The 23,517-nt window shown below is 47.0% G+C and overlaps 2 protein-coding genes across 3 annotated transcripts in view; one reads left to right on the top strand and one right to left on the bottom strand.

Moving 5' to 3' along the window:
* The window catches only part of MGST2 (microsomal glutathione S-transferase 2), a 42,616-nt gene extending 38,960 nt beyond the window's left edge, over positions 1 to 3,656 (top strand). The window contains 1 exon segment of the mRNA XM_048305118.1: positions 3,524 to 3,656. Within this exon segment, the coding sequence (XP_048161075.1) occupies positions 3,524 to 3,656 (133 nt within the window).
* A 6,852-nt stretch (positions 3,657 to 10,508) lies between these two features.
* MAML3 (mastermind like transcriptional coactivator 3) overlaps positions 10,509 to 23,517 on the bottom strand; it is a 267,881-nt gene continuing 254,872 nt past the window's right edge. Inside the window, exons 3-5 of one of the 2 annotated variants that reach the window (XM_048303924.1) lie at positions 19,365 to 19,640; positions 17,050 to 17,137; positions 10,509 to 14,411 (exon numbers count right to left, since the gene is read on the bottom strand). In XM_048303924.1, coding sequence (XP_048159881.1) covers positions 13,423 to 14,411; positions 17,050 to 17,137; positions 19,365 to 19,640 — 1,353 coding nt within the window. In that variant the 3' untranslated portion in view covers positions 10,509 to 13,422. The remainder of the gene's footprint in view (positions 14,412 to 17,049; positions 17,138 to 19,364; positions 19,641 to 23,517) is intronic. The other variant, XM_048303925.1, reaches the window with a different exon arrangement.

The raw sequence follows: 23,517 nt of genomic DNA, 5'->3' as shown, positions 1-23,517 counted from the left end.
ACCCCGAGAGGACTGAGTCAGACAACGGGACTCATTTTAAGAACAGCCTCATAATCACCTGGGCCACAGAACACAGTATCGAAAGGATATATCATATCCCTTATCATGCACCAGCTGCCAGAAAAGTTGAATGCTACAATGGACTACTTAAAACCACCTTAAAGGCACTTGGTGGGGGGACCTTCAAAAATTGGGAAGTGAACTTAGCAAAGGCCACCTGGGTGGTCAATACCCAAGGGTCCATCAGTTGAGCTGGTCCCACTGAGTCTGAACCCTTGCACACAGTGGATGGAGATAGAGTCCCTGTGGTACACCTGAGAGGTATTTTAGGAAAGACTGTTTGGATTAATCCCACCTCAGGCAAAGGCAAACCCATCCGTGGGATTGTCTTTGCTCAAGGACCTGGTTGCACTTGGTAGGTAATGGAGAAAGATGGGGAAACCCGTTGTAGGGTTTCATTGTATATGTATGTGTGTGTGTGTGTGTGTGTGTAGAGTTTAAGGATGGTATTGATTTGGGATGATGTAGATGGTAATAGAATAAGGGGTGGATAATGTCCTGGGTTGCAGTGTATTCTATTACCATCCCCATGAGCTGTTGAAATCAGGTGGGGCAGTGTTTCCTTGCCTTCTCCTCCCAGACTATCTTTCTGTTAATGGCCCACCATTGTCCTGCTGCATGACTCAGAGATAACTCCCTCCGGACTATCTTCTGTTAGTGAGCCTAATCAACACTTGGCCTCATGACTCATTACCCCATTGTGAGATGCTCCACTCAGAGGGAGGAACCAAGCATCCCATCGTGGATATAATCTGAGACTCTGAACACCAGAGACAACCCTTTCCACTGGCTTTCCAGAGGACAGGAGCTACACAGCCACCACTGGACCTTCTGAGGAAGAGCAGACCCTTTTTCTACAGGATCACCGCTTCAGAGGACTGCAGCCACCATTCTACCAGACTGCTACCACCACCCTGCCTAATAGGGACTCAGGTTGTATCCTGACTCTGTCAGTTTGAACCAGTGTTTTCTTTTAGTTTTTTTTCCCCTTTCTTTAATTTCCCGATTAAATTGTTATTCTGACTTGGTACCTCCCACTGGTTTGTTTTCTGGTAAAGCAGTATACACTGTTGGAGAGGATGAAAGTTTGGTAAGAAAGTTTCCCAGCTATGTAGGCTTGGCAGAAAGATCTCTGAATGTAGAAACTGATGATGAGGTAGAAATGAAAGCAAGTTTTGATATAGAGTAAAAGATGTTTTGCTGAAATAGTGATCGCTGAGTAACTGAGAAGGCAAAGGTTGGAGATGAGTTGGAAGGAGATTTTTAGGAATAGGACAAAGGTATGTGACTACAAACAAGCACCTGTTTTTCACCAAGTAAATAAGTCTCAAGAAGAGCATATGTAAATAGAAAACATGTTTTTACCGAAAAGAGCTATCGCAGGCAAACAAGAAATGTCGATGTACCAAGAAGAAGAAGAGAGGTCTGAGAATTCTCCATGGTAAGCTTAAATTGTAACTTACTTACTCTCGTGATTGGATAATAATGACTATAAGATGGTAATGGTAGTAGCTATGTTAGGCTATAGGCAAATGTAAAGGTATTGTGTATGGTGCTTATTGGTTGTTATGTATTAAGATACTCTGCAAAGAAAAGTATATAATGCTTTGTAACTTGAACAGAAAGTGGCTTCAGGTATGCCTACAGATGGAGCTGGCAGCTGTAGGGCTGGCTCTGGATACCCACTCCCTGAAATGCTGTAACTTCGCCTATGCAAGAAACAGCTTTCAAGAGAGCCGCCTGAAGTCCAGACATCCTTCGTGAAACTTTCTCCTATAACCCTCCACTATAAACACTGAAATACATGGTTTGTTTCTTTTCACTGAAGGCACTGCACTGTCTTCTGTGTCCAGATCTAAGGCTCTCTTCCACCACCCATTATCAGTCATAAGAAGAAAATAGCACAATATATGCTTGTCATAAAATTAAAAACTTGCAATGTCTTCTAGAGGAAGATACGAAACAATCAGACTATTTTGTAGTGAACAATCCTGCAGCAGCAGGAAGACTGTCCTACAGGGCTATTTTCCATGGCTTGTGTACTGATGTTCCCGTTCTCCTTCACTACAGCTCCACCAATCCTTTACCCTCTTTGGAAGAGCTGCTGCTGGAGAGAAGGGAGAGGCTGTTTTCCAGAGCAAATATATGGAGATACTTTTATATCTCCCAGTAGGAGATGCAGTAATTCAAATAGTGCTATGAACACCAGCTAGAAGACTTGCAACTGCTAAGGAAGTTTAGGGAGCAGAAACGTAAATAAACAAAAAAGCAGAGCATAATGGACTTTTCTTTAATCAACAAATGAAAAAGTCCTTTGTTCAAGAAATCTTTCCCATGCTTTACTTAAACCAATAGATTCAGCCTCTCAAGGAAATTGTAGAAGAGTGGCTGGCTTCATTATTAGACAGAGCATCACACTTCGGTGAGACTGATTTTAAACCAAACAGAAGGTGTTGAGAGCCAGCCTGGCAGCCCTGGGAAATGGTTTTCCTCCAAGGCCTGCTAGTTATAAAGACAAACCCGATCTGCATCCTCAAAGAAGGGCTAAGCGAAAGACTCTTTTCATGCTCTCTTGAAACTGAGAAAATACTTCACTATTTTCATCTAGACATGGCATGCCCTGAAAGGCTATTTATATCAAGTCTTTAGGCACCAGTGAGATTCTCAGGCTCTTCCTTTCTGGTCCAGAAATCCATCTCCAAGTCAAAGTGATGACTGGTAGCAGATCTCCCAGTTCAGCAGAGGGTACCTGCCCAATAGATATGGATGTAAGAGACATGCACACCTCTCCGTCAGTTCCTTAAGGCTTCTTTCCCACACTCCTACACCTGGAGTTGCAATCAGGTGCTCAAGATTTTCTGTGGCTTTACCTACTGGTCTTCATGTCACAGGATGAGGTAGCCTCATCCTGGAGCAAGTTCTTAACTTCCACATGAAAATTTAGAAACACTGGGGGAAAGTTTTCCCTTAGAGAGGGTACTTGGAATCTCTTGTCTCTAGCAAAAGTCATGCATGTGAATGGTTTATTACTAAAACACTCCAAGGCAGTGTTCCAGCCATGTCCTTTCTGATTCCATAGACTTCAACTGTTTTGGACCAGCAGTTTCACTGTAACATACTGTTGGGGCCTTCCCCCCTGCCATGTAGTCCTGGGACAGGGGCCTGGGGGGGAGACATGGGGTTTCCCTGGCCCCTGGTCAGCCTCGTTCCCCATTGGCTGTTTTGTGTTCCGCTGTGTGGGGAAGGACCCTCGGGTCCCGTGATTGCCACAGCTCCTCAGCAGAGCTCCGATCATGCAGCTGGAGAAATAAACATCTCTCTGAAACATCTATCAAGAATCAGTCCATATATATTTATTTTCCATGGGCCTTGTTGTTTGATACGTGTGTTACAGTATCTGCACTGTAACAACATACCATGGACAGCTCATAACAGCTCATAACTTCCTGCATTCCACTTCGAGGTTAACAGGGTTTTATTTGAGTGTGATAATTCTGATTTGCTTGATAACCCTGGGTGAAGCTGGGACTGTCAGCAGCTTTCTGGATGAATACTTGGACTTCAGCATAATGGAGAAAGTCCATAAATTGCTCTGAAGACTGGTTTTTTTTTAAATAAATGAATGACATGGATGCTTTGCCTGAACCCCAAAAAGATGGTAAGCTATATGTGAATAAAACATCAGGGCTCTTTCCTAACAGCTCATTGCAATGTAAAATGCATGTTTTTCCTGAGCTGTTTACACTTGCTCCTTTCCCTACACTCTAGGAAAAGTCAGTGAGACAGAATGTCATGTCACATCTACATTTGCTCTCTCAAATGTTCTCTTTCCCTCTATGGTATTGCAACCCCACAAACAAATCACATAAAAACAAACCCATTAATTCACTAAGTAATTTAGTTGCAACTGGCACTGCAAGCATCAGCCCATCTTACCCATTGCCCTTCAGTTTTGCCAATGCTTCTGTATCTTCCTGCACTGCTCTTCGTTTCCCCCAGCCGTGCCTTCTGTTTTGTGCAAATGTAAAAACACTTCCATGCAATATGCTGCTGCAAGATCCCCATATTACAGGTATATCCAATGCCACTGCTGTATAAGCATATATGGAAACACTGCTTACTTCAGAAAAATGTTTAAAGCTTCACTTGGCCCCAAGTTTCTGCAAAGGACTTTTGGATTTTATATTTTGGAATGTGCTTATAGTTCAACACATATAGTTCAAACACTCTTCCTTGTAGAAGTGAGGCCGTCCTGTGGGCATATCCCAGTCCTCACGGGAAGCCTCCTGAAGACAGGCTGTGCCCAAAACACACCACTTGTGGAGACCAGCCCAGACAAAAAGAAGGCACAGATGCTCGTGTAGCAATTGGACCCACTGCACTACCTCCCACCAAGGCACAAGACGGCTGGGGAGTGAGAAAGACTACACAAACATTCCCAGATTCCCAGAGCATGACCACAGCTCTGGCGATCATAAAGTTACAGTGAAAAGTAAACGGACTTTAAAAACAGTTTTCTGCCAGAAGAAGGGAAAAGTCATGGCTTACCACTGTGAGCTCAAAGTATGCCAATGACCAATTTAAACTATGTAGAAGAACAGAGATGCAAGGCCATGCCTGTTCTGGCAGCTCCTGATAATTCAAATTATTTAGGCAATGCTGAATATACTCATGTGAGAGCCAGCAAGAAGAAACTTTCCTTGTCATGCCTCTTGAAGACATGATTTGGCCCAAACCACTGCACATTCATAGTGGCGTTCAGTCAAATTTATATAGTGAACATGCTTATTGTTGTTCCGTAGTACACTGAGGTTGATAACCAGACCACAAGATAACTGAGAGGTGGATCAGGTTCAGAATAACCTTTCATATTAAAAAGGTGGACATGTATGGACACATGGTAGTGGGGCTGGACAAGATAATCTTTAAGGTTCCTTCCAACCCAAGCCATCCTGTGATTTTATTAAGTTAGCTCATGATAAAAAGACATAACTTAGTGCCTGCAGGTAGGAAAGGTTGAAATGGCATTGGAAACCATAAGATGAAACAAGTAGAAAGATGCAAGATCTGAGTCCAACAGTGTTTGCTGAGGGGAAAAGGATAGATCATGATGGTGAACAGGCTGGAGTTGACACAGCTGCAGAAAGGGCAGCTCTCCATCACTTACCTTCATGGAGAAAGTATATCAGGGCCAGATTTAACAACCACAGAAATCCTTAGGAATTCTTCCACTAATTTTCCATCCATGGGCTAAAATATGAAAAATCCACATACGAACCTGCCAGTGATGCCTTCAGTCAGTCAGTGTTGGAGGTTAGGATTTTTCCTATTTTTTCCTTTGTCTCAGGGAATTTTCTCCCATTTGTTGCCTAAGAGATCATAATGACAATAATTAAGAGACAAAAGATGTGTCTGGGAGGAGGAGGAGGGGGAAGGGCGAAGTTTGCTACCATCTCCTAGCCGGGGCACTTTCTCTTGGTAAGTGCAGAGATACCTTGAGATTTTGGCTGGGGGTGAGGGGCTGGGCTCGGCTGTTATGTTGCTTGGTTTGGTTTAGCAAGCCAAGCAGACTTCCCAGAGAGCGCAGCAGGGCTGCTTTGGGGAGGGCAGCTGTTCCGCTCTCCCGTAGCCCTTTCAGGAGGCTCCGCACTCCTGCTCTGGTTAGCTGTCAGCTCTGCAACACAGTGATGGTAAAGGAGGCAGAAGGGTCCCTGCATAGCAACCTCAGAGGAACTTTTATTTTACATGATGACAAACTAGTTCCCAGAGGCAGAAAGACCATGTGGTCAGAGAGCTTGGGGTCTTATCTGGGGAGGAGGGGGGTGGAGAGAGCACATGAATGAATTATCTCAGGGCGCAGGGGTGGTACATGGGCGGAGTTGGGGTACTGGAACCAATAGGGAGAATCCAAGGATGTGGCCAGGACTAGGGGCAGGGGAAGGGGCGATGTGGAAGGCAGACAATTTAATAAGAAAAGCAGTGGGGAAATACAACACTGCACTTGGCCCTCGCTTGGTCTCTTGCTCTCAGGACTGGAGGGAGGACAGTCGTGGTCTTGGTGCTGGGCTGCTGCTGCAGGGAATTCGCTGCCACGGCAGAGTTCTGTCCTTCACTGCTTCTCCTACCTTGGGTGAGCCTTTGCTTGTAAGAGCGGCCATTGTACTGGGACCTTTTCAACACCTGACCTCACTGGGAAGGACCCTCACCATCTGCTTGGCCTCAGGGGAAAATCCGGGACCCCGACCCCCTGCAGAGGGAATGTCTGCTGGTCGCTTGGGGGAGCCCGGCTGCAGCTGCCCAGCCCTGCTGTTTCTGCTGCTGCTTCGGGCATTTTGCTACACTTTAAGCTGACATCCCATGTCCCCCCGACCCCCGTGGCTCCTGACACGGCTTTGGTGTTTTCCCTACACTGTGTTTGCCACCCTGGCTGTTCTTGCCTCTGCCATTCCAGCCTGCTGCTCCGAAGTTCCTGCTACAGTCCATTTCATGACCCAGAGGGGCACTGAGACTGGCTGCTTCCTGTGGGTTTGCAAAGGAAAGCCCCTTCTCTCTCTCTCTGTCTCTTCCCTCCCACCGGCGGAGCCGCCATTGCCATGTGGAGAGAGACGGCCGAAACTCGCGCCACAGCGCCCCCTGCAGGCGCGGGGGAATCATCGCAGCCGCCCTGCCTGGCCGGGAGCCACCAGCGCCCCTGCCGGCTGTGAGCGGAACTGCACCCAAGGGGAAAGTGCTTAAAGAGTGGAAAGAGACTGCTTACTTGGTTTTCTGGTATTGTTTGTTGTTGTTACCATTGTTGTTGATTGTTTGCCTTGTTATGCATAGACATACTAGTAAAGAACTGTTATTCTTTTTCCCATATCTGTGCCTGAAAGCCCCGTAATTTAAAAGTTATAATAATTTGGAGGGTAGGGGGTTATATTTTCCATTCCAAGGGAGGTTCCTGCCTTCCTTGGCAGGCACCTGTCTTTCAAACCAAGACACACAGGCAGCAGGAAGCACTGCTGCCAGAACCAAAATCAAGACAAAGCTCCAAACTATGTAACAGACTTGAAATACAGATTAGAGGAGATCCAAAGGTCACCTACTGGTTCAAATCAGTCTTTCTTTGCCCCTGAAATGATTCCATTCCAAGCTTACCTGTTGTAGTGCTTTGGTGTGTTTCCTCCCCTCCCCTCCCCTCCCCTCCCCTCCCCTCCCAGAAATTAACAGAGACAATTTCACATGCCAGAAAAGGCAGGTGTGAGAATGCAAAGCATCATCCAGCAACACAAAGCAAGGGGATAAACATAAACAGAACATTTTAGAAGCTCCACCAGCTAATGAGAGGGCAAAAGTCGGCCTGGAGTTAAGGATGCCACCTGTTTACTGCATCACTGCTTTGTCCCCAGTAAGCCAGAGCAGAACGTCTGGGATGGAAAAGTGTTAAAGACTGACTCAACTATAATTAAAAACAAAATACACCTATAACAGATGGATGCTGGCAGTGTCAGTATTTAATATGGCTATGGTGAGAAGCACGTCACTTCCTGGCACATCACTTCCTGCCTGCTGATGGAGGAGTCAGTACCAGGCTACCAGGCTGCACATTCAACATGCAAATGTTCATCTGTTGCAAATGTTCATCTGTCAGTCACAACCAGAAATGATGATGGTCCAGAAATGAGGATGCGGCCTCAAAGCCAGTTGATATCCAGGGGTCTCTTGCTGAAAGCATCTTTTCCCAGTAAAGACTCTTCTGTGCCAGCACATGCTGAGGGGCAACTCCAGCAAGCTGCTCTGATGTGGGCCAGTCTTCTTCTTTGTGCCTCCTTACCCACATCTAGAACTGTAAGGAACTGGCTGTTACGATCCAATTTAAACACAGAAGAGCAGAGGAAACTAAGTCTCTGCAAATAAAGCAGATAAAATCTAGAAAGGTTCAAAATATACCCAAAACCATTATTAAAACCAAATGATGTTAGATGTTGTTGCCAAAAAATTGATATATTTTATTTAATAGCAAAAGAGGCAAAGAGAAAGAAAGAGAAAAGAAAGAAAGAAATAGAAAAATAAGTGTGTATGGGGGTGGGGGGACAGGGAGAGAATGACAGGGGTTAGGTGGAAGCATATCACCCATCCGAGGGTCCCAATGACATCTCGTTGCGCCCCTCCATCTGGTCTGCTGGTGGTGAGGGTCCCCCGCTGCTGCGCCATGCCACCCCACGCCATGCCACACCAAAAAGTATAGAATCCAGTGGATTAATATATGTTTTGGGCAGGTGGGAATGCCCACATTGCCTCCCTTGCAGGCGGCCAGTTTGGCACTGTCCCTTGCAACATTGTGGATCTGTTGCTTCATGTTGCAGTGATCTGGTGCAGGGTCTGGGGACTCCTTGGGCCCCCATGGTCTTTGATGGGCGATGACACTCCCTTCTGCTGTGGATGCACCTTCTCCCAGGGTGAAGGACCCCACAGCTGAGCTGGTCTGCACATTGGAGGATGGGCACTCACTGCCTCTCACCAGAGGCTTCTTCACCACACGCCCAAAGCTTCTTTCCCCCAACCTTTGGTGCGAGGGCCTGTTCGAACATGGCTGGCTGAAGGTGTTAAGCTTGTGCTATTCTTCTCCCCCAGCCTTGAGTTGTTACTTTATCTTATCTTCATCAGCGAGCAGTGTAGGGCCTCAGTCAAGACCCCATTCAGGGTGTGGTGGTCTTCTCTGCAGCCTTTGTAATACAGTTTTTGCTACAATAGGCAAAAGTCCTTCATGAAGATGTTTAAGTCATAAACTATAGTATTTCAGTCTGGCATTGAGAAGGGGAATCTCACCTTAGAGGCTGTGTGTGGAGCCAAACCACACCTGACATCCCAAACAGCCAGCTGAGTGAACAGAGATCCAGTGTCTGATCCTCCATGACTCCCTGGTAGGCTGGGAACAGACAGGAAGTAGTGTCAAGCCTTGAAGGCTGCATGGCATTTTTACCTTGGACCATACATGTCCAATATGTCCATGTGCACATTCCAAAAGGCTTCTGACAACACAATTCTCACCCTGTTGTAGCAGTAGGTGATAGGGAATAACTCTAAGCGTGTGTCTTTATCCTTTCCCAGTTTTCCCATTTTCTCCAACTTCTATGTCCAGCTATGCATTTCCCTTCTTCCACCCCACCTCATCTCCATCTTGTCTCCTCCCCTGAAAGCACCTCCTTACTCCCTACTTTCGCTCCCAGCACAGAATAAACACAAAAGGTTGGAGCTGCCACCTCTAACAGGTCAAATTAAGGACCAACTTCCCTGTAGCATCTGCCTGAGCACAGGCCTCTCCTCAGAGCACAGGAAGCTTTGGTGGCCCACCTTGCTGGAAAAAGCAGCAACATGGCAGAAGGTGGTGAAGCATGTCCCATCCAGCAGCTCATTACAGCAGTCTGGGCTCTGCTGCACCGGGACAGCTGCTGGAGCTGCCTGGGATGCAGGGATTCACTTGTTGGGGTGACCCAGCCCACTGCAGGGCTGGGGTAGCGTGCCAATCAATCCCAGCCCATCCCCTGGATCGAGTTCCCCGAACAGTCAGACTCAGAGCGCGGCTCAGAAGCCTAAGCTGCACCCCCTAGGCGGACCCCGGGTCCAAGCCACCTCCCCCGGTTCGGGAAAATTCTCGGTTACTCGGCCATTCATTGGTTCTGTTATAACTCTGGCCTCTCGGTTTATCCCAGTGGCTCTTGTTACATTGTATCCTCTCCCTGGCTTATAACTCATTGGTTGTTTTCCCCTTTCACCGGGGTTTTCAAATTCTCTATAAAACTGAGGACAAGGCTCCAAGGAGCCATTCCATCCCATCTCAGCAATCCCACTTCATCATGATCCCATCGCATTAAACCTGTTGGAAGCCAGACCTGAACAGCCTCTCTCTTCCTTTGTCTCTGAGCTAACGTGAGCCGATCCCATCGGCTCCTGCCGTGTTTCCTCTGCCAAGAAGCCAGCTAGCTAGCTCAGCAAGCAGCTCTTTTCCTGATCCCGAAGTCGCTTCTGCGACGGGCAGAAGTAATGCAACTGGACTGTCTCTGACCTGGAGCACGCCAGAGCTCGTGCCTCGAGCACCAAACCCTGCGTTATTCACTGGCTGCTGAACCTGCTGGAGCAAGAGGGGCATCCTGGGATGTGCCATACCCAGCCTGTAACTGCTGAGGTGTAACACCTGTAACTCCACCAGGTGCTGTGATGCAGCCATACAGAAACCCCAGGGCTGATTCAGACCTGCCTGCATACAGCTTCCCTCTCCTCCATGGAAGATTGCTCACTGAGGTGCAGGAGTGGGGCAAGACATGATCCATATACACCAGGTATATGACTCAGATAACCATCTTTTATTTAGGTTTCTTTTTTTTTGTTTGTTCTTGTTTTGGTTTTTTTTTCTTTAAAAGAGGTGTGTTAACATCAGGTATTTTTCTACATTTTTAGACTCTGTACAGGTCTTAGGAAATACAGGAAATAAACAATACTTAATGTACAAAGTAAAACCAGAAAACTAGAAAAATCTGAATAAAATGGAGCAAGTTGCTGTCAGGGATACAGTACAAATTAGTAATTAGACGTCATCTGAAGTGCAATACCACTGCAGTAAGGATGAGTCAAGGAATGAAATAAAAATACTCTATTTTAAACAAACAGTATATATATATATATATATATTTTCATATGTATATATTTTACAGATAGTAGACCCAGTGATATCTGTAGAATTGTAAAAACATATTTACAAATGACTTTTTTTTTTACCATTACATATACATCAGCACCATAGTAAGAAAGAAAAAAAACCCAAACAACCCCAAATCTAGTAAAATCTATTCTCTAGTACTTGATCCCAGTATGGAGTATTTGGAGGAAGCTTTACAAAGACAACAGAGACTCGTCTTCACCATTTATTACCAAGGCCTGTATCTCCCTGATGCACACCGACTTGCATTGGCTGCTGTGTGGTGGATGTGTGTTTCTAAGTCCTCCTTTCCCAGCTCTGTGTTGAGAGGTGAGCCCTGATTGCTCTCACCCGAGGCACAGGTGCTGTGTTGTCCCCAGTGCTGTCCTCTGCCCAGGAGGGTGGCTGCCTCTTCACCCTGTCACAGCTCTGTCACACAGGTTTGTGCCCCATGCTCACGCTGACACACACAGAGCCACAGCACCCTGGTCCCTTCAGGGTGCTGCTTCTCCCAATGTTTGCCTATCTGTTCCATTCTGACCAAGAGATGCTGACCCACAGGATGAACCAAAAAGTTTGGCTGGTGCTCCCTTTCACTGAATTAGGGCCCAACCTGGCTCCTGCTGAAGCAGCAGGCAGGCAAACCATGCTCATCCTCAGGAGGAGCTGCAATTGGCCCTTGTGCTGTATTTTAAAAAGGGGTCAGCTAAAAGAGATGTAATTAAAGCCATTTTTTAAAATGTAGCAGTCAGAGCAGGCTGGATTGATGGCTCACCTTGAGCCCATTAAAAATGCAGCTTGTACTGCTGCATCGCAGCATTTAGAACAGGTAATTCCCCCCACTAGGCAAGCGCAGCAAGGGAAACTGTTCAAAAGAGAGTCTCAGTGGGGCAGTGAGATGGTTCCAGGCTCATTTGCTCCTGGTCTTTAATGTGATGCATATCTGTGCTCCACAGGAAAAGGCAGGACATGAAAGTGTCAAGTGCCAAGGCCCTCAGCCTCCATGGAATTCAGGGCTCAGCACTTGGCATAGCTGGGCCCAGGGAGAGCAGCACAAAAAGAGGTGATCAGGAGCTGGGGAACTGGGACTGGCACTTGTGCACTTCTGCTGCAGAGCAAGACTCATGGCTCACAGAGGCCAGCACTAGGCCAGAGGGTGCTAAAGCTCTGGACTGTGGGTCATGTTAACATTTTTTATGCACAACTATGTAACCTGATAAGCAGCTCTCAGCTGAAAACACTAAAGAGGTGATAGGTTACAGAAAACAGCCTCCAACTGCAGCTTGGGTACACACTCAGAATGGATGGTGACTCAATATTGTGTGAGATCTATCACAACTTCATCACAGGGCTGCTCAGCACTGGTCCAAATAGTGGAGATAGTGATATATCCCTATTAACTACAACCTTATTTGGGCGGACCCCATGTTTGTAATATCAATTATTTTACCCACTCATGAATGTTCTTTACAGTCATCCTTCACTGACTCCTGCTCTTCAAATATTGCAGTGAATTTTATTCCAGCAAACCAGAGGGATTAGACCAAAACCATCTGTTTAAAACTGAACATATCACATAGAGAGCCCAGACACTTTGGGGTAATACTACCTGCCAAACCTGCACTTTTCAAGAGGGGAGGAGAAAGTCTTCCTGTCTGCCAAACCCTCCCTGTACTCATGCCTATTTTCTCCTCCCCTGCCTGCCCCTTTGTGGCTTGCCTGAAAAAAAAGTGCAGCCAGCTCAGCTTGCTTTACACTGAAAGAACAGGAGGGGAAGGGAGTGAACTGAGAACAACCTGGGGAGGAAGGAGAGGGAGGGTCCCACTGAGGACCTCTGCTAATGTCTCTTGGTACCTGTCAGCCCTTCAACACCCCAGGCAGCAGGGCCATGCCAAGTGCTCTGACTTGGGAAGCACTACTGCAAGTCCCAAGGGGACTGAGCAGTTCATTAAGTTTACCCACCACTAGGCTGTCTCCAGCAGCAGTCACATAATCAATCTGCCCTCACAACACTGCCAAATTTATGTTCTCCTGCACTTGTAGTGGGGTTTATCACTCTACAGTGAAAATGGTCACCTCCCTGTGATTGTTTAGGTTTGTCATGTGAGTGTTGCATGTTCCCTTAGGACAGCTCAGAGCCAGCCCCATGGGCCTGGCCACGGCTCTCCGAGACCTGCTTGCCCCCGGGGTTAAGCCCCTTTCTGACCAGGGCCTGTGCAATTGCCCCTGGATATCTCTAGGCTTTGCTCCCAGCTCTTCCATCTGCTTCCCTGGAAGCTGCAATGTGCACAGTCATATAAGGTGGGAGATATGGGACCACCCCACACTACTGTGCAATGAAGCTTTGTTTTATAGTGGGGAGAGAACAAATTTTCCCAGCCAGAGGCATCAGCTGGCTTTTCCAGTTTCCCCATTCTGCCTCACACACACACAGAGCGGGTGCCCCCACACAACAAAGATTGCTTGGTGGAAGTTTTGGGATGCTGATGTTTTCATCGTCCCCTCAATCTTCCAAAGCTGGCTACAAGATCAGCTCAGTTTACATAATTAAAAACAAAAGAAAACAAAATAACCCCAAACCAAACCAATACAAACAAAACCCAACAATCCAGGGATGGGGAGAACATCTGACTCCCTCTTTGCTTGTTCAAACATAACAACCAAAGCTCCAGACTATACAAGCACATTCACTGGGGGTTTCCAAACAACTCATCAAGTTCTTGAATCCACTCATCCCCTGGTCCGCTCTTAATAATGGAGTCCACAAGGTCTGTGCCCTCTGCTAAACTGGAGAATGATGCCCCTGCTCCTTCGTTACTGTAGTTGTAAGATATGTCCTGAGTGGGATTCCTCTCGTAGGCCTGGCCTTGGACACTCTGAGCAAAGGTACCGCTTGGCATTTGCTGCGTTGGGGGCTGACTGAAGCCTGACATGGCAGGGACCCCTTGGGTTATTGTTGGCATCACCATCGTCCTGGCCTGGCTGGCTGCCTGTTGCCCAGGTAGTGGTTGCAGCAACTGTCTCCCCAGCGTTGGGTTCAGGGCTCTCACTGTCCCACTTGTGTCCACAACTGTCTGATTGAGCCCCTGTGGGAAATGCTGCTTGGATAGCCGTGGCTGCCCGGATGGCATCGCATATGTGGTGATGCCATTGTTGAAGGGCCCCATTTCACCACTAGTCCTTCCAGGTATGCCTTGCAAGCCTCGCTGCTGCCAGTTTTGTGTTCCTTGAGGGACAGACCCCATCAGGTTTTGAAGTTGTGGTGCTTGTGGCCTTGGCAAGACCTGGCCCACAAGTCCTTTCATCTGCTGCTGATGCTGGGGAAGAGCAGAGTTTACCAGCATGGTCTGACCAAAACTGCCAACCATTCCCACTGCTTGTCCAGAGGCAGGCTGCCTTGTTCCCTGGCCTGCGCTATGTGCCACGTTCATGCCACTTTGGTTTGGGTGCTGCAACATTTGGCTCATCCCTGTGCTCATACTGTACATTCCTGGCTGGCTGGAAGAGCTATAAGGAGCCATGCCCATATCCGACTGGCCTGCAGTGGTGGGCAGTGTGCTTGGGGTCTGGGAGGGACCCATGGCCATCATGTTCATGTTCTGGGCAATCATTCGGGATGTTCTCATGCTCTGGAGTGCTACTTGGTTTCTCACAGCCACTATATCCTGGGGTGAACCTGCACCAAAAAGGGAGGAAGGTAAGAAAGAGCCCACAACCCTGTAAAGCTTAATTAACACATCTTTGCATAAGAGAGAATCTGTAGGAGCCTCCTCAGCAGCACTTACCTACTTCAGCTACACCTAATTCAGCTTCTAGCAAGCAAATGGGAAAACTTCCACTGGTTTCCTTCATTAGCTGCAAGACAGCTGAACTTCAGTTTACCATTTGAAGTTCTCTTTTAAATATCTCCATTGTCTTTGGAAAGTAAGCCTTTAAAATGGAAATGTCAGGCCCAGAAGGCCAATCAATGTTTTTAATAGCTCAGGAGGCATAAATGAATGGATTTTCTATAGCATTGCTACTGATTAATTCTAGGAAAGAAGAAAAAATGGGCTTTTGTGGACATTTAAAGCAGGGAGAGTATATTAGTGAATCAATACTATAAGCACATTTTACTTCACCTTAGGCCAGTGATGGGAAACCAAAAAAACCTAGCCTTGTTAAATTCCACACTGTGGCAGATAACTTAACCATGCTTGCGTCTTACTTTCAGGGGTAGGGGGGAGCTATTGATTTCTGGGAAGCCAATATGCTTCTGTATTTACTATCTTTATTTAAAGACAATTACCTGGAGCCCAGATTATGCCATAGGTTCATTGTGGATTTGAGTCACTACCAAATACAACAGTCATATTTGAGTCACTAACTAAATAGTCACATTCTTCAGATTTGAGTGACTAACTAAATACAACACAAGGCAGGTGAAGCTCAGAGTGTATGAGGTGCACAATTGCTCCAGGCTCAAATGTTATTAAATGCCAGGTGTAAATATAAAATCATTGCTTAAGAATTCAGAACTGTACAACAGAATCTGAATGTTTTTAAATCAGCCCCTATTTGTTGTCCCTCAGTGGCAGACAACATCCCTGAACACTGGTCCCTGTTATTGATGTTGGCTTGGTTTCCATGAGAAATGGGTCTGGATAAAGGAAGCATCATGTCTATACATGTCATTCTATTACATAATGCAGAGGATGGCTACAACTCCATTTTCTGCAGCACCACAAGCTTCTGGTGGGTGCTTTTAGCTCCAGCACACAGCTAAATGAAACATTTTGTAGCATGAAGAGAGACCATCTGGATCTCACTGGAACAGGCCACATGTTGTGGCAGCTTTTATTTTATTCATGCTATCAAACTGCTTTCTTAATGACTGGATACTGGGGTTCCCTTGATTTCTCTTAATTTGGATCAGCTCCTTCCATGATTAGAAACAGTCTTTTTATGATGACTCCAGCAAGTGCGTAAGATACAGAGAATCTGTTAAAATCTTAATGCATCTTCAGCTATTTTTTAATTGGAAATGGCAGCTGAAAAGCTCCAAAGGAGTCAATAACAGCAAGTGGTTCACATACTGCTTTTGTTAACTACTGTCCTTGGCATAAGTGACAGGAGATTAGACAAGGAATAGTTAAATGAGAGATGCAACGGATTTTAAGATTTTAGGCCACCTTCTGGTCTCATTTACACAAAACCTACTGCACTGGATTACATTCACGTGACTAAAAAGGAAAAAATGGTGAACTATTTAAATTAGTTAATTTATGAAAATGAATTCCTTGCTCTGTCAGATTAGCCTGAACTCTCTTCTCTGTTTCTTTTAAATAACACATACAAAGGCAATGTTTCAAAGAAGCATGAATGCAGAGAGATTGTATGTGTGCATCTCAGTGGATGACCGTGCACACACTTCTTAATTTTGGAAAATCAGTTATTGGGGAAAAAAAGTAATTTCATACAGAACTTAAGGAGCCAAAGATAAAAATGAAGAGGTGATTAGAAGAAGTCACCCTGATATATGCCAGTAGAAGACGTGGCTGCCTGTTCATATCCTGGGAACCAGAATGGCAATGTGAACTGTCCAGAATTGCCTCCCTTGTTTTCTGTTGCAGCTACAGGACATTACCATGAAAATACAGCACAGGTGTGTGTTCATTTCATGTCTGTATAGAAATCATGGTTAGTGAAGACATTCAGCTGATGCTTTGCACCTAAAATCTCAGAATTAACTTATTTTCCTAAGTTAAAATGAGTACGCTTACATTCTTCAGTTACCTGGGAGCACATCAAAATAATACTTGTGCTTTTTTTGAGATCATTAAAAAAATCTCTATTTACATCTCAGATATTTCACTGTGTTTCCCACACCTGAGATTTATCAGTCCTTCTCCAGGTAAGCATGACCTCTCTGAAATTCTCTGCTCATCAAATTAGATACAGTGGGGAATGAAGGAGGGGAAAAACCAAGATACAGTCAGAAATGCTATCAGGAAAAAAAACTCATAAGAGTAGAAGCAAACAAGATAAACCTGTGAATGAATCCATGATGTCTGGATGTCAAAGAGGCAAAACAAATGTCAAAAAAAAAAAAAAAAAAAGCAGCTTTCACTGAAGGAAGCAGAAAGGAAAACATAAACTTAACTGAATATGCAAACTTGGGAATTCCCCTTTGGTAAAATATGTGGTGTGTGCAACAGCCTGTGTTCCTCTTCTTGTACACTGCTCAAACCCTGGTATTCAGAAACTGCACAAGCTTTCACTTGCTACCTTGAGGGGCACTGACTCCAAAACAGGAAAAATAATTTGACTTTTACCTTGGAATTGATTGACCTGTTGCACTGGATATGGGCTTCGCTGTTGATGCAGATGCTGCTGAGGCAAATGTGACTGTTGCTGCAACTGCTGCAAATGAAGGAGGGAAAAAAAAAAGCAGAAGAGACAGAAGACAGAGGTGATTAATTAATTAATGGACTGATTGCAAAACTGCAGAACTGCACTGGTTCTTATCTGGCGAGGTGTTCTGGACAGACAGGTAGAGTCATCTGGAGAGTCCTCCTCAGAGCACTTGGGCTACTCAGCACTCAGACTCTTTTTGGCTCAAAAAGGAACAAGCACTGAGGCCGACATCATTGCATCTTACCTACAGCCATTTCATCCTGACCTCTACAGCATGAGCTTAACTGTCTTCATGCAGAAAGGAGAAGGAGGGATGTGAACTAACTTTGCTCACCTAGGTCTAAGGGCAACTGTATCCACACACACTTTCCTTCCCTTAGTCCTGCCAAGGTCCAGAGGTTTGTGTTCCTGGTGCAAGACTTTGCTCCATGTCTGCACTCATAACACTCAGCTGCAAGGATTTCTGCATCCTGACCCAAGCACTGCAGCCTAGGAACATTCCTCAGCCAAAACAGAAATGGATACTAAGGCACATTTCCTCTTGTGCTTCAGTGAATGATATTTGGGAAGTGGTGACTGCAAAATGCATTGCTCCCTTGATCCAGACCACATTGCTCCTCTCTGGTTGTTTTCTACAAATACTTGTGAATATTTTAAAACAGAATCAAGGGCTGATTATAAAAACAGAGCTTTCAGATGCTAAGGTGTACTCAACTAAGCACTTACTGAAAGGACATGTCTTGTAGCATCATCCGCAGCCGTACAAATACTGTGTCCAAAACCAAGGATGTGTAACAAAGGTACAAGAACGGCAGAGATGGGAAAGAAGGAAGTATTGATCCCTGCATTCATAAGTATCTGTTACAAATTATCAAAAAGAAAGAGGGACTCTTGTTAGGCACAAACTACCCCAAAGCTAGGAACCTGAGGACTGTGACTTTGCCACTTTTCATCTCTGCCAGCACAATTGACAGCCTCAGCTTGGTGGCTTTTTAATACTTTTAGGCTTGCCCCCAGCAGCCAAGTCACTGACTGGCTCTTGGCTTTATGCATGTGAAATGGCCCAATCCATGGGATGCATTACTGCATCCTCACTCTCATGCACTTGTTCACATTTGAATCAGTTCAGGCATCTTTATCCTAAATATTTCTAGGAGCATCCTTCCTGTTCACTGAGAGTAAATTTTTCTGTTTCTCAGAAGCAACAAGAGAAAGGGGGGGAGGCAATCTGTATTTCTGTGGTTACACAGCATGCATGTTTTCTAACACAAATTTAAGCAGATGGTCTTAAGCTGTTTTTCCTTAGCAAGAGAGGAGAAGCCAAGCTTAAAGCAACTGCTGACCTACCAGAGCATTATCTAAGTAACATTAGGGGGCTGGAACTTTAAACTTGGATCAAGTTTAGTCAATCAACAGTGTGACTTTCCAGTGGTTTTCTCTTGGGCTGCTTAGAAACTACAGCTGAATTAAGCACACACCGCCATTCAGACTGTGTAGTTTAACATCCATATTGCAAAGCCCGGGCTGCCTTAAAAGTGGGCAGCTGAGGCTGCAGGGGCAGGAGGGTTCCCGGGAAGCTGAACCAGGGCCAGCCTGTGTTTGAACTCACTCTGTGGCACAGCTGAGGAAGCCAGGTGATAGCTCCAATGCAGCTCTTCCACATTGCCACTGCCAGAGGTAGTTTCACTGTTTTCCCACTTCAGTCTCTGGTTCTCCCCTTGCTGCTGTCTCTCCCTTGTATAACCTATTTGCTCCTACTGGCACTCAATAAACCAGATTAAGGAATTGGTCTGGGTAAATAGTAACATTTTTCTTTGCTAAGGCTTCTTTTAACCCATATCCATTCTTTGTCCCAGATTCCTGTGCAGCTATGCACAGATTTTGCCAGTGCAAGACTATAATCAGAGCTAGGGGAGAGGACCTATGACTGTAACTGCAGCTGAGTCTGCTTCTGCTGGAGTAAATGCACCATTAGATGCCAGGTTAAGAGCTAACTTTTCCAGTGCCTAAAATCCAAGGTGACTGTCAAGCCCACTACTGGCAACATGGGTAATATTTGCCAAGATAATGGTAGGACTGATACAGTTGCCTCTTCTTTGACAACTATTGCTGAAACACCCAGACAGGAGCCACAGAGAGGGAATTCCCAAATCTAGGAGGAAGAGCTGGTGCTGCATTGTCTGTAGTGCTCATGCTCATCCCAGCATGTGTTGGAGACAGATGGATACTGTACCTGCTCCGCTAAGATCTGCTGCTGCTGCTGCTGCTGCTGCTGCTGCTGCTGCTGCTGCTGCTGCTGCCTCTGCTCTTGGAGAAACTGCTGTTTCTGCTGCTCCATCACATGCAGCTGCGCTCTCTGCTCGATCAGCATCTGCTTCATGATGGCCACCTGGGGCTGGCTCCCAAGGAAGGGCCCCCCAGAGCTGGTGCCTGTGACTACACTGCTGGAGCCTGCCGGGACAGAAGGCTGCATGGGCCCTGTGGGTCGCGACAATCCCACCTGGTGCTCCTGTGCAAAGAGAGAGGGAAGACCTTGTTACCGGGGTGCTCCACAGGCAAGGGAAATCACAGATCACCAAGCTGAGGAGGCACAGAGTCTGTGGGTGAAGCCTAGAGCTTGGAGAAAGTGAGTCCTTGGAAAGATGCTCATGGCTTGTGACTGAGCCATGGACTGCTCCCCACAGGGAATAGGTTCCTCTTTTCTCCTGGAATCCAAAGCCCCTCAGGTAAAGCAGGAGTATATAATTATAATTCATTAATAATGAAACAGTGAAGTTGTGTGCTAAGTTTTTTCATGCTTCAGAGTCATGTTTTTCTAAACTTTTTCTTCCTTCTCAAGGAGACAAGTACATTTTCTCTTCCATTCTGTTTCCCTCTCTTCATAACAGCAATTTAACAAAGCCGTCTGGATTGAGAAGCCAAGCTGTTAGGTGCCCACAACGAATAGTGGGAGCTGGCAGCACTAATTCTTCTCCAGATCCTCAGGATTTAACTCCAGTTAGTGTTTATTCAAGATTGCCATCCTGCAGCACAGAATCAGTGTATGTGGCTGGAAGGACTCAGTGCAAGCACCTTCCCTGCACACACCTCACTCTCTCTTCATGTTCTAAATCCAATTTGTTGCCTTTTAGTGCTAGGAAAAGCACCAACTAAAGCCCGGGGTAAATCCCAACCCGCGTCCCGGCGGAGGGTCGGGATCAGGGTCGGGATTAGCGGAGCTCTCCCGGCGCTGCTGCCGCCGGCAGGTGGCGCTGCCCGCCCGCGGCCCTGCCCGTGCGGGGCCGGCGTCTTGCCGGCGCCTCCAGGGAGCATTCCCAGCAGTCGGCTGCGGTCTCCCAAGCCGCGCCCGCCCTGCCCGAGGCTGTCCCGCGGCCAGGACAAACGGGGCTCACGACACCTCCAGAGCTCCCGTGGGGCCCGGCCCGGCACCACGCCGCCCCTGATGCCGTATTTGAAAACCAGCGACTGCGTTCCCGGTCCCTGTCTCGGGTGTTAAGAGCCCGTAGAACCTCTTTAATTGATGAACAGAGACGACAGGGACTTACTCAAAACCACCAACTTGATGGAAAGGACCTGTGTCACTTTAGCATCCTTTGTGCAAAACCTGCCAGGGTGAGGTTCAGGTTCACCTGCTTCACTGCGGGTTTGAGTTACGTCAGTCACTGTGTGATCTGGACGTACAGAAAGGTGATCTTGCAGCACCCACCCCAACCCAGTCAAGGAAAGGGTTAAGTTCAATGCTGAAGTGTAGCTTGGGAAATGAAGATCAGCCTTTCTGCATGAAGGTCAGGTTTTCATGACCCTTCTGAGGAAATAACAAAATACAATTTGTCCACATTTCTACTTTGCACAGATACTCCCTTAAGGGCTCTCTGCTGAAAGGCAGCTCTCTGGTATTTAGGTTCTTTCCCCTTTTAACATCTGTCTTGGTTTCAAAGTTCTCTCCCTGTTCCTCTTTCCACTTTCTCCCCCAGTACCATCCCCCACTGCACTTTGCACTTTACAACCCGGTCAAGCACGGTCCCTGAAGCATCCTAAGGACCAGGGCTGCAGCAGTGGCTGCGTCTCCCCTAAGCTAGAGTCCAGGAATTGCTAAGGATCCTTCAGCTGCTCCTGCACCAAACTCTTCATCCACACCTGTCGCTAAGCTCCTGCTTTCTTTGCTTTGGGGGGACACACACATTCATTGGCTGTCTCCAGCAGAGCTGATGGCAAAGGCTTTTTCCTACCACCCCCTGGCCCTCCCCCAGCTTCAGATGAAGTCATCAAGCTACCAATTGCATAACTGACGCACAGGACTATCCTGCCTGGGAGACAGGCCAACTGCTTCCATTTATAGACAAAAGCAGTGCCATGCTGCCAAATAATGGAGCCTTTGCTGCAGCCACTACAAGGCAGAGAAAAAGGAGGGGAAAAAACCCAGGAGCCGAAGGGCATGCTGTGAAGTGACATCCCTTGGAACTTCCTCTGCGAGCTTCAGTGCACAGCTGCCTTTGGGGCTCCAGACCAAGTTGTCACTGAATTGCCTTCAAAAAAATCTTCCTACAGAACTCCTGTACTGGCTCCTAATGGACACATGGGTTTAGCTGAGGGACACACTCACCCCAAGCAAAAAGCACTCCATTCTCTGTTGGATTATATTATAAATTAATTCTGGAGTTTAAAAGGAAGAAAGTTTTGAAAGGACCCCCACCAGCTGACGTGAGCCTGGTGCACTGTGCAGCAGCTGAAGAAAATACGAAGATTAGCGCAAAGGTATCATTTCCAGTATTGTGTGCTAGTCATTTTGAGGTACATCATGAAAACTTCCTGTTTCTGGTTTTAACAGGTTTAAAGCCAGGCCTTCTTCATCTAGACCACCCTCCTGCCCAGAATATTTCTTCTCCTTTCCTTTTTTTTCTTGGCAAGAGCTCTTCCCAACTGATGATGAAAGGCCCTTATGAGATCACTGGGAGCAGCCCTGGGTTGAGTGTCCTGAAAATAACAATACAGCCCAGGCAAAAGTTCTCTGCAGGCGGGAAAATGCTCCCTAGCACCTGGGAGCAGAGCTCTTTCCCCAGTGCTCTGCAGCCCAGCACTGCTGCTGTTATCCTCTGAGGGGAGTGAGTGGAGATGACACCTGGCAATGGGCTGTGTGGCAGGGAACTGGGGATGAAGGAAGCAATGCTGGACTCTATAGGGCTGCCTCTTACAAGCCATGGCAGCTCCAGACCCAGGTGCAGTCTCACCACAGGAGCCGAACACCAAGTCAAGCAGCACTTCCACACTTAGCTTAAAAACAAAACTAATCCAAGCTTCACTGACAACCTTCTTTGCTCCTGCTTTGCCTGACAGCTCCCTCTTTGTCCTACTGCACCCTGAGCCTTCCTGCCCCTAGACTTCCTGCTCCTCCTCCTCATTCCCTGCTACCCCTTTCTCCTTCCTACACCCTCTGCCCAGCCTTTGCATTTTCCCTTCTCCACCAGCTGGCACTGCTGCCTCTTGCTTCACTCTCCAAACACCCCCATCAGCACCCAGCCTGTGGCTGCATATCACCCTTGCAGCTGCCCATGCTGGTCTCCCCAGTGGCCCATGCTCACAGCTTGGCTCACCCTGTAACTCCCAGAGACCTGCAGCAGCAAGGGGACTGCCCAACTCCTTCCCCCAGGGCCCTGTGCTTGTGTGCATGTGGGCATGTGTGTACGGGGGTGCCCTGTGGGCAGGTAGTCCCTGAAGAGAGTGACAAGATGCCCTAGAAGGGGAAACACAAGTTGTATTCTCAGGCTGTGATATCTGGGAAAATGGTACAATGTGATTTCTCATTTTTCACTCTGGCTCTTTTTAACACCACCCAAAGCCACTGTGTGCTGCTCTCAGGCTGCAAACAGCTCTCTCTTGCTAACAGTGGCTCAAGCAGAGTCACAGGCATTCCAGTCAGGAACAGTGATGCTGCAGCTCCACTGCACGGTCCTTGCCAAGGGACAGGTGAAGCCAAGAGCTGGTTACATAAAGGAAGGATGGTGCCAAGGCCCCTCAGCTGTGCCACAGACTGAGTTTAGACACAGGCTGGCCCTGGCTCAGCCTCCCAGGAGCCCTCCTGCCCCTGCAGCCTCCGCTGCCCACTTTTAAGGCAGCCTGGGGACAGAATCGAGAGCTTGGCCCCTGGGAGCAAAACCAGGTATTGAAGGAGCCAAAGAGCGGCCTGTTCACAGAGCCAAAAAGCAGCCACTGTTTACAAATGGTCAGCATAACACACCTGGGCAGGTTTGTAGAGCTGCAGGGCACCTGGTAAGATGAACTTGTGCAAGGATCTGGCTGCTTACTTAATGCCTCCACGGGAGTTGCCCCCTGTGGATAAACTGATCATTAGTGAAGCAACAGAAAGATAAATCCTGTGTCTTCCCAGT

The sequence above is a fragment of the Corvus hawaiiensis genome, chromosome 5 (genome assembly GCF_020740725.1).
Source record: "Corvus hawaiiensis isolate bCorHaw1 chromosome 5, bCorHaw1.pri.cur, whole genome shotgun sequence".
Classification (NCBI taxonomy): domain Eukaryota; kingdom Metazoa; phylum Chordata; class Aves; order Passeriformes; family Corvidae; genus Corvus; species Corvus hawaiiensis.
The sequence above is the reverse complement of the archived record's forward strand: the minus strand, read 5'-3'. Positions and strand labels throughout refer to the sequence as shown.